The following is an 11,157-nucleotide window of genomic DNA, read 5'->3' as shown; positions in this document are numbered from 1 at the left end:
TGGACAAATATGGCGCATCTAAGGCGACTGTAATAGGTCACGAAAATGTAAAAAAGTACCGTTATTGTCCTATTAGAATCGAAATAAATCACGGAAACTCCATTTTATTATTATTTTACCCCGAGCGAAAGCGAAAATCGTTTCCAAAATACGACAATAACAATAATAGGTGGATCCTTGCAAGCCGGATTTCTTGTCAACTAATTATTGAATAACTTAATTAGCATTTCATTTTTTGTAATACTATATAAAATAATCGTTTTCTAAAGTATTCGTATTTGTTTTGAGGGTGAAACAATATTAGCGAAATTTCAATTTTTTAACACACACGTAGCGTATGTTTTAAAAAATATTTTATTCCCATATTTAGTTAGTATATCGACGTTTTTGTATTACAGACCATTTTAACATTTTTAATTTTTAAAAAAAAAAAAAAAAACAAAAAAAGAGACTTTGACCCACTTTATTGCTGACGATTTCGTTCTTTGCAGAAAATTATATCAAGGAAAGGCAGGACACAATAGCCTAATCATGTGAATTTCATAGTTGAATAATTATTTCCAAATGTTTTTTCATGGCCTATAATTTTGACATTTATTTCTATTTAAGCCTGGATATATGGTGTTCGTAGGAAATGTGTGACAAAGACTCCAAAAAGTAAGTGATACTTCTTAATTGGGGACTTTCAACGAATTCAATGCATTATAGATGGATCTGTTCAGATTATATTGACCGAGGACTTCGATCGATCGATCAATCGCTAGAGAGAGAGCTAAACTATGGAACATTGAATAACTTTGTATTATTTGAAATATAACCATCCATGACTGGTTCTGATCGAATGATTATAGATTTCCGGTGCATCTGTAGTGACTGTAAAACCGAAATGAAAAGTACTTCTAAAATAATGAACGCTATAGTTATTTGGTTTGGACTTTATACATTGTGTCTATGCTCTAGAATTAGTATTTAAAACCCACAAAACTATGCTATTTAAAGTTTTGAGAAGGGTACTCTATAAAGTTTTTTAGATGGAATGTGAAATTTTACGGGGCGCCGAATGGGACTCTTGTGGTTTTGTACTGAAAATTCAATTTTGTACTGACAAAAGTGAGTTTTGTTCAACAAAATGAGTTCAGATTAAAAAAATCATAACGCACTGCAAATTTAAATTTTTTCATACAAAGTAGTCTTTCAGTGGACAAACGTTACGTTTGTCATGATAAAATTCCTTTTTGTATCACAGATTTTACCCGTGCAGGTCCGGGTGTCAAAAGAATAGGCCTGCAGCAGCGCTAAGCTTGTCGTAAAAGGCGATGAATAGTGCTCCGAACCTTAGCCGGGAGCTAGGACGCTCTGCCCACAGGGCAACTGGGTTGTGTGACCCAGGTGGTGAAATGGTGTACCCCTGGTGTGTTACATGCTGGGGTTGTCAGGCTATAATACGGAAAACCTGACCGCAAACCATAGTGGTGCACCGTATTAGGAAAGATGCCACGTTCCTCGCAAATTAAAAAACCTACTGTGGTATTCTCCCGGAGTAGGAACCACAGGAGGCTAAATTGCCCAACCCTACCCACCTCTCCCTATTTCCAGTGGCAATCAAAATTTGTTGACCCCATTGTCCTTGTGTCCCATCCCATTTTTCATTTCATCATCATTTCATGTTCATTTTATCATCCACTTCATGTTCATCGCCTGAATATAGCTGAAATATTGCTGCTCGGGCGTTAAACCCCAACAAGCAAACTTTTGTTACCTAATTTGAATATTGGGTAACAAAAGTAAATTTTGTATGCAAATTAGTTTAGTTTGTGAACTAATTTGCATACAAAACTGAGAAATCTTATGACAAAATTAAATTTTTATTTACAAAATTGAATTCTGTCATAACAAAATCACCTTTGCATTCAATTTAACACAAAATTCACTTTTATGTTACAATAGTCATTTTTGTGTCACAGATGTCAATTTGTATCACAAAAGTCAATTTTGTATGCAAATTTGTTTACAGAATCCTTTAGATATGCAAATGAATTCTCTGATCCATATCTTCCATTATCCGGATTAAGCCAGAGAAGGACGTCATATTAGAAAAATCAATATTGTACAAAATGTCCTGTATCTGACATATATACTTTATTAGGTATTACTTACTTTAGCAGAATAGCGTATCGCTCGGAGTAATCGGAAACCTGCGAGAACCGCGGTTACTATATCCAATGAGAGGCCTTTTTACAAAATCGTGATGTGAGAATTCATCTGCATAGCCAAAGGATTCTGTAAAAAAAATGCATACAAATTGATTTGTGCGTTAAATTTTCACTTCTGTCTCCACAAAAATTAATTTAACTTACAAAATCACTGAATGCCAAGTAAATTAATCAACATTTTGTATACAATTTCAGTTTGATCTCATAAATTTAATTTCCATATCAGGTAACAAAAGCAAATTTCCTATGCAAATAAGTCAATATTTGCATACCTATTTGACAAAATGAATTTTGTCTAGCAAACTTAATTTTGTCATAACAATATTGAAGTGATGATAAAACAAGTCTGTATAACATAGTTTTGTACGACCAAAATGATTGTGTTATGACAGAATTTAATTTTGTGTACACAAAGCTGATATTGATTACGAAAAGAACAAGACATTAGTCCAATTTTGGATGTGATTAAGATCAAAATTCTTAGAAGTAATCGTTTCAAATAATATTAACAGAACAATGCCCGGAGGTTGTTTCGCCACTGAACGGAATAAAATCTGAAGGCGGAAGCGAAATTGGGAATACCACGGCCTTCAACTGTTTGAAAGGATACAATCTCTGCGGGAAGAATATAACAACGTGCACCAATAATGGTGAATGGGATAACCCTATTCCATCTTGTGAGTTTTATATTTTATTTCACATTGTAATATTAAGAAAGTCGCAGACTAATGGAACAATCTGTGTCCATGGGATAGAAGATTGAATATGTATCTGTCATGATCATGGAATTCAAAATAGATCAAAGGAACAATGAAAAACAACTTCTGAGTTAACACCGTAAACCACCAAAAACATACATGGAAGAATTTTTTCATTTCATAATGTACGTAATTTGAAAGTAGCAGAGGAATGAAGAAAAACCTGCGATCTCCATTCGCAACACAAATACTATGCTAAAAGAGATATACATAAACATGCAGCAGAAACTTTCAACTTAATGATAACACGACCCATCGTTAAATATCTATAGTTAATAAAATCATACGACTTAATGGTGAAGTTCACTACACATGGATATTCTAATTGTACATTATCTAATTCCAATTAAATTGAAATAGATGCCCTTGAAGTTATAACTTTCAGCAAAGCACGAAGAGTTTATTTGTTCGTGAAAGATTCATGTAGGATAGAGATATGATTTTACATACATCTATTTTAGCAATGGAAATTCCATATAGATCAATACGAGACAATAATAACAGGGGAAATAGGATTGATGACTTAATCCACCATTTACATTAAGCACCATGTAGAGTAGGCAATAACTCGGGCAAGATGAAAAGTTCATGAGAAATTCACTTGTGCACTCAATTATGCTATTCACTTGATTCTATCACAAGACGTAGGCAATTTGGTGACTAGTGTTTCATTAAATCAATTAATTCAGGCTTTGATTTCTTTTTGACAGGTGTTCTAGAAGGCAACGTTCATCCAAATGATACAAAAGTTGTGTTCGAGAACTCAACTTATATATTCAGTTCTAAGGAGAACCTGCAAAACCTTACCGATGCTCTGGTAAGTGATGGGTTTGTTATATATATTTGTTATATATGTTTGTGACGATAAAGCGCGTAAGGTTCAAATATGACGACATTTTTCCAATGGTCGGAAAGTGCAAAAGGGGGGGGGGAGTACTAGAAGAAGGGAGTTGAAATTGAATCACATGCTATTTGGAATTGTCGGAGAACACGGCAAGGAACGTTCATAAGCATATCATTACTTATAAAGGTATTTTAACTCTTCCATCACTTATTTGGTTTCTTTTCTCTCCATTTTTGTTTCTGAAAACCAGGAGAATGCAGGACAGGTGAATTTTGTCTTTAAGAACCGTCCTCTTTTTATTAAGAAATATTTTTTTCTTTAATTTAATAAGTGATAAATGAACTCTCTATTTTAGACGCTTTTGTTTGCCATAAAATAACTTAAATTAGTTTCACATCGTATATATCCACTAATCGTAATGATGGACAACATCCTGAATGTCTTCTTGATAGTGTTAAAGTATCTTGTTTATAGTCCTTTTTCAGATGTACAAGCGTGAGGAAAGGACAAAGAGCTCTTTTCCTTCATGGTACTATTAAGGGCTTTTTTGGTTATATTTACGAACTAAAAGCATCTGTTCTTTCATCTGCACCTTAAGTCTCTTTTTGCAAAATCATTTCTCTCGGTTGGTCACCACAGCAACATATAATGTATTCCTCGATTTACTAGGGCATCTAGTTCACCCATCAACTAAAGTAGGTACAATGCAAGTACCCAATATTTTTTTAACACATGGAAAGACCTTCAACGAACAGAAATGTCATCGTTGGGCTTGCCAGTTTATTATTTAAATAGATAGATTGCGATGATTACGGAGGTTCAAAAGTTTAATAGGTAGTCTTAGGCATGGTTTCGAAAACCAAATTCCTTATGGTCCCTTTCAGTTGAACCACTGAATTAGAGCACCTTAAAATATTTGGTTTCAGCCATTTTTGCCACTTAAGGATAGTTAGTATTGTATCAGTGACAACATCTAAACATTCTATTAAATAACTTGTTTGTAAGTGTTACAACTGAATTGTTGGTGTACCATTTATTATTAAAATGGGGAGTTGCCCCCTTTAAGAAGCTATAGATGACACATCTCGAAATTTCATGGCCCTGAATAAATTTTCTCGATTGGCTTAGTTGGTTTGTCCAAGATTTTTAAAATCCTATAAATTATTAGGGACGGGGCGTAAGCGACGTCCTATATATGTAGTTATTCTGAAACTAATCTGGAAACCCGAGTCAATATCCTTGGTGGCCTTACAGCGGCCTTGTGTATATTTTTTGTAACCCAGATTCTATACTTTATGTAGTCTCATAAAATAACATATTGAGTACAACGTTTTGTGGTTTTATCTTAGTCTGAGCAAGTACATGTACACTGAAAGACAGTTGACCTAGGAAATTTCGAAAGTGAAGTTCTCAGACACTCGGTTGTACAGAAGTCCGCATGAAATGTCTTGAAACCCAGATTAGGCGTTGTGGTATCCATACTTTGTGCAGACTCTGAAAAGTTTTGTGCGTACTAAAACGTCTGGTAACTCTCACAACGGAACATCGTTTTGTAACATCCCACCTTAAAGCCATAACGCAAAGCCGCTTTTAGAGCTACATTACCAAGCCATCATATACATTATTGCAGTTTCGCTGGAGCAAAAAGAGCGTTGTATTTACTTATTTTCCCCTCTAGAGCCCAACTCAGTTGCCACTGAGTGGACCACTCCTGAGTACCCGGTTGGAAAATGCCTGCCAAATTAACTTTCCATCGTCTTTTATAGTCAACTAATAGCCGCCCTGCATTTCTATCATGCACCTGATTAATGATTCAGATCCTGTCAGAACCTCACTGATGCGCAAATGTAAGGCAATCAGCTGTCTTCCATGACCGTTCTGTATTTTCTTCCCGTTTAACTGCATGGATTGTTGGAGTCTATATCATTTCCTTCCCACTGTTTCCCATCCTGTCACCATATGGGACCATATATAATCCCTTGTAATATGTCCATCCCAGAACAAAATGTCTCTTGCAGGGACACGAGTACAATGCCCCTTTTGCGAGATAAGTTATACATGTATGTTTCGACATAAGTTTCCCCGTATACAACTATCTTCAAGGAGTTGGGCGCACAACTGGTGAATGGGGCAAAAAGTGAGCCTTTAATTTTCCCACCAAAGATTTCATATCTTTATGCGGGTCCTATTGAATTCAAAACGAGATTTGTTTGGTATTGCCCTTTCTTTCTTAGTCAATCTCATTTTAGTTAATTAAAGTCTTCCCATGCTCACGGGTATCAACACTATTACCTTCCTAAGAAAATTGTCTGTATTGTGTTGCTTTAATGGAAGATGTTTCCCATTATAACAGAGCAAGTATCGTCATAGTAGATGAGTTAGCATCCAGAGATTGTTTTCTTCTGGTATCATTCATTTAATCTTTGTTCTTTGTTTATTAGCTTCATTCTTTTAATTTTATTCCGTTTTGTATGATATAATATTTTATATTTTAAAGCGTTAAAAAACGGTTGATTTTTTTTTAAATTAGAAAACATGTGAAGGTTTGTGTGGCAGCTTAGTCTCGATAAACTCTCCAGAGGAGCAGGCATTCATAGACAAGAAGGCTTTCGAACTGAATAGTGAAGGTAAATTTTACATTTTATACGTTTGAAATTAATTACAAGACAACAAAACAAAGGAAAACGAGAACAAATTTTAAACAAAACAATTGAAAGCAAAAATAAAAAAAAACACGGTTAAATATTAGGTCATGATTAGAATACTCAGAGTGGTTTGACTTCTTTCGATCAGGAAATTGAAATACAAATGAATAGAGACAAATAATATTACCAAATGTTAATTTTATGTTTCACTCTGCCGCTTTAAACTAAAAAGATCAATTACAGAGCAACAATATATCCTAGTAACACAAACACTTGAATTGACTGTGTATTTGAAAAAAATCAAGGGTCACCCTTTTTTCCTTAACTTTAAGATTAGAACGTGTAACACATTATTATAATTTACAGATGGTTGGTATATAGGTTTGGTTAAGCAAAATGGAAGTTGGAAGTGGACTGACGGTCAAGATGTAACTTATACTAACTGGAACGTATTAAGTCAACCTGATAAATTAACATGTGTAATACTATATGATTCACAATTTCCACCAAACTCTAATGTATACAAGTGGTTGACTACTGAGACCTGTCCATTAATATATAAGAATCGCTTTATCTGCGAAGTGGTTTGACTTTGTGCATCTACCAGACTAGAGAAACCGCTGATGGTTTAAAACATCCAATCCTAAAGAAATTTAATCATATTTAATGTTTTTTTTTGTTACATTCGATTAAATTTAGTTGAACAGACGTTGTAATAGACGTGAGAAATTAGAGACACCAACAAAATAATAGGCAATTAAATGTACTTATGTTTTAACAATGCAGCATACAGTTTCACACGTGAGTGTCATGTATCATTCAAAACAAAGTACACATTTGAATTGCCTGACGACGGTAATATACCTACTGAACTTTTCAGGACTTTGATGGCAATTTTATTATGAACAAAGTGTTGTCATAATTCATTTCCATAAATTGTCAGTTTTTAATTGCAAGTTTGCTAATTTGGTTATAGATAGACGGACTAACGGGATCATGAAACCAAGATTCTAGCGGAAATCAAAAGAATGTAACCTAGGGACAAAGACCAGACATTGGACACAGACAAACCCATCAAAGAACATAAAATAAACAAAATAATGCACACAAAGTAACAAAAGTTAATGAAAAACTCGGACTACACTAAAACCTGGATGCATGGATTAGGTACACCAGTACGATAAGCGTCCACTGCCTCTCTAGAAACACACACTGAGTTGCTCATAAAAGGTCAAAACTAGGGTAAACGAAAAAGGAAAGGAAAACTGACACGTTGAACAAATCAGATTTCATGGTGCAGATGCACCGTAACGATCCACGAGTTCATGATGACGACCATGAAATTTTTGAAGCGATGACTTTAATCTTGTAACAACATAATCCTGTTCCAGAAGCATAATTGTAAGAATTCTAGCGCTATACATGAAGTCTGCGTAGTTACGGCAGCTCTGGAATACGTATGAGCTGTGATATGAAAACTTCATACGCAGGTGCTGGAGGGCTGCTACCATAGATGAAAGGAAAGTTGACAATACGGAATGAAAAATTATTGCATTTGTCGTATAGTTTGATCAATATGTATCAAATCCCCGAAACTAGGGATGTTCAACGATAATACGCCATCTATATAGCGGAAGTTGATATTAAAGGAACTAGGTAAACAGTTCCTTCTTTTGGATCAGATCAACTGTAAGGTCAGCCTTATAAGAGTGAAGGAATAGGTCAGCAAGTAGAGGAGCACGATTTGTACCCATTGGAATGCCTACCGTTTGTTGAAAAGCACGTCCAACACACTGGAAAAATATTTGTCGATCAAAAATTCCAGCATTTTGAAAACATCAACTTCAGTAAGATGATTTGGAATTATTTTTACAAAGTATAAGGAATCTGTACCAAGAATTACATATTTATACCGTCTTTTTTTTGAGTAACAACATATGTATAATGTTTTTGAGTTGTGATTTTAACTGAGCATAGGGAATATAAGTATAAAGAGTTGAAAATGCTATTGTATTCTGATAATTATCTTGAATTGAGGGATTCTAGAAGATCTTTGTAAGTTTTCAGCATCCTCATTGAATTATTACCACTACGGGAGTAACAAATGTCATGGTAGGACTGGAGAGCCTCTTTGACAACTGTGAGTATAGACGTTAGAAGTTTTTGAAGAGGTTTGGCGGTACACTTTGCAGATCCAGCTATGTAGCGTTGTTTGTATGGATTCTTGTGGAGTCGGTGGAGTTAGATTTTGATAGAGACCAAAAGAGGATATCACAGATTTACGGTTTTCCACAATCTCTTTAGAGAGTGTAATGGCAGTATAGGTCTGATAATAAACATTGGATGTAATGCTATTTGCAGGCAAAAGCAAAGTTGTTTTGCATGGACTTCGTCTGCTGGTACGACAACATATTTGTCATGTATAGTAGACAATGTTTTTGTTGCATCGGGGTCTTTGAAAACTAATGTAGCATTGACACTCATTGACCTACTTAAAACTTTCATACGTTTCAAAATTAAACATCCACTTTGACTGAGAATCAAATGTCTTTTTGTTTTCGTTTTGTCCATTTTCTTGCATAGTCCTCCACGGCACCCATAAGTACTTTAAAGCTGTAATTCCAATTGAAGCGTCGTTCAAGGTACTTAGTACCTTTTGAAAGGACTTTACGGATAGATTCGTTTTTGATTATGTTTAAATTTCCTGTAATGACGTGACCGGAACGACTATATTTGAATATCGTTTTTGCAAGAACAGTCAGGTGGTTTAGCCTTGCAGTCCTCAATCTTGAGGTTATGCAATAGCCTTTTATAATTGAAAATTTTGGATGCAATAGGTGAAGTATAGGAATATGAAATAATCGGTATTATTTGTCTTTGAAATTTGGTGGAATTTTGTTCGTGACATTTTTTTGCGACGAAGGATGTTATCCATATTCATTGCATTTATACCTAAAAACTGGGAGCATGGACCAGGTGCACCGGTAGGGTAAGCGTCCGCTGCTTTTCTAGAAACACCCGCCGAGTTGCTCATAAAAAGTCAAGTCCGGGGTAGACAAACGAGGAAAGGAAAACTATGACCCGTTGAATACATCAGTTTTCATGGTGCTGATGGATATACCATAACGATCCACGAGTTCATGATGACGACCATAAAACTTCTGTATTGATGACTTCAATCTTGTAGCAACATAACCCTCTTCTAGAAGCCTATTTGTTAGAGTTCTAGCGCGATACAAAAAGTCTGCGTAGTTTCGGCAAGCTCTGGCATAACGTATGAGTTATGATATGAACACTCCATACGCAGTAACCGAAGGGATGTTGCCACAGATGAAAGGAAAGTTAACAATTCTGAATAAAAAGTCATCACGTTTGTCGTAAAGTTTGGTCAATAGTTTTCCTTTATCTTCGATTTCTAAGTGTAGGTCAATATATGAGGCCGACTTCACAGTGTCCGTAGTATCCTTTATTTCAAGTTCTTTTGGGTAGATGCGATGTATCAAATCCCCGAAATTAGGATTGTTTAAAGATAATACGTCATCTATATAGCGAAAACTGAGATTGAAAGATCTAGCCAAACGATATTCTTTCTTTCTGATCAGATCAGCTATAAAGACAGCCTCATAAGAGTGAAGGAAAAGGTCAGCTAGTAAAGGAGAACAATTTGTTCCCATTGGAATGCCGACCGTTTGTTGAAAAACACGTCCACCACACTGGACAAATATGTTGTCAATTAAAAATTTCAGCATTTTGTAAACATCTTCCTTAAAATTATTTCTTACAAAGTATGATGAATTTCTACCAAGAACTATATATTTGTATCTAGGTGTACCATCTTTTTTGGAAAAACAACTATGTATAATGTTTTTAAGTCGGGATTTTAACTGAGTATGGGGAATAGAAGTATACAGTGTTGAAAAATCATAGGTTTTAATGCTATTATATTCAGATAATAGTCTTGAACTGATTGTCTCCATAAGATCTTTCGAATTTTTCAGGATCCACATTGCATTAATACCACTACGGGAGTAGCAAATGTTGTGGTAGGACTGTAGACCCTCTTTGACAGTAGTGAGTAAAGAAGTTAAAAGTTTTGAAAGAGGTTTTGTGGTACATTTTGCAGATCCAGCTATGAAACGTTGTTTGTATGGATTCTTGTGAAGTTTAGAAATCCAGTACATAGACGGTAAATCACAATCATCGTTCTTGGTAGAGAGACCAAAAGACGATAGCACAGATTTATGGTTTTCCACAATCTCTTCTTTGGAGAGAGTGGTAGCAGTGCATGTCCTATCACTGCTATTGTTTTCTACGTCTACCTCTGATAATAAACATTGGAGATAAAGCGTTTTGCAGACAAAAACAATGTTGTTTTGGGCTTTGTTTGTTGGTACGACAACATACTTGTCATGTATAGTAGACAATGTTTTTGCTACATCGGGGTCTTTGAAAACTGACGTAGCCTTGGCACTCATTGACTTACTAAAAACTTTCATTCGTTTCAAAATTAAAGACCTCACGGCCTTTAACCACTCTGACAAAGAATCAATGTCTTTTTCTTCTCGTTTTATCCATTTTCTTGCATAGTCCTCGAAGGCATCCATAAGAACTTTAAAGTTATAATTACAATTTATGGAGCGTGGTTTACGGTACTTGGGACTGTTAGAAAGGATATTAAGCAGAGATTCGTTTTCGAT

At 35.1% G+C, this 11,157-nt stretch overlaps 1 protein-coding gene across 1 annotated transcript in view; it reads left to right on the top strand.

Annotated features, from left to right (window-relative positions):
* Positions 1-7,122, top strand: part of LOC148613491 (NKG2-D type II integral membrane protein-like) — a 32,922-nt gene extending 25,800 nt beyond the window's left edge. The window contains exons 2-6 of the mRNA XM_088586114.1: positions 610-657; positions 2,726-2,890; positions 3,682-3,788; positions 6,346-6,442; positions 6,827-7,122. Coding sequence (XP_088442240.1) covers positions 610-657; positions 2,726-2,890; positions 3,682-3,788; positions 6,346-6,442; positions 6,827-7,050 — 641 coding nt within the window. The 3' untranslated portion in view covers positions 7,051-7,122. The remainder of the gene's footprint in view (positions 1-609; positions 658-2,725; positions 2,891-3,681; positions 3,789-6,345; positions 6,443-6,826) is intronic.
* Positions 7,123-11,157: the final 4,035 nt, after the last annotated feature.

This window comes from Perna viridis, chromosome 6 (assembly GCF_037379345.1).
Source record: "Perna viridis isolate PV_CMFRI_1.1 ecotype Kerala chromosome 6, ASM3737934v1, whole genome shotgun sequence".
Lineage (NCBI taxonomy): Eukaryota > Metazoa > Mollusca > Bivalvia > Mytilida > Mytilidae > Perna > Perna viridis.
The sequence above is the reverse complement of the archived record's forward strand: the minus strand, read 5'-3'. Positions and strand labels throughout refer to the sequence as shown.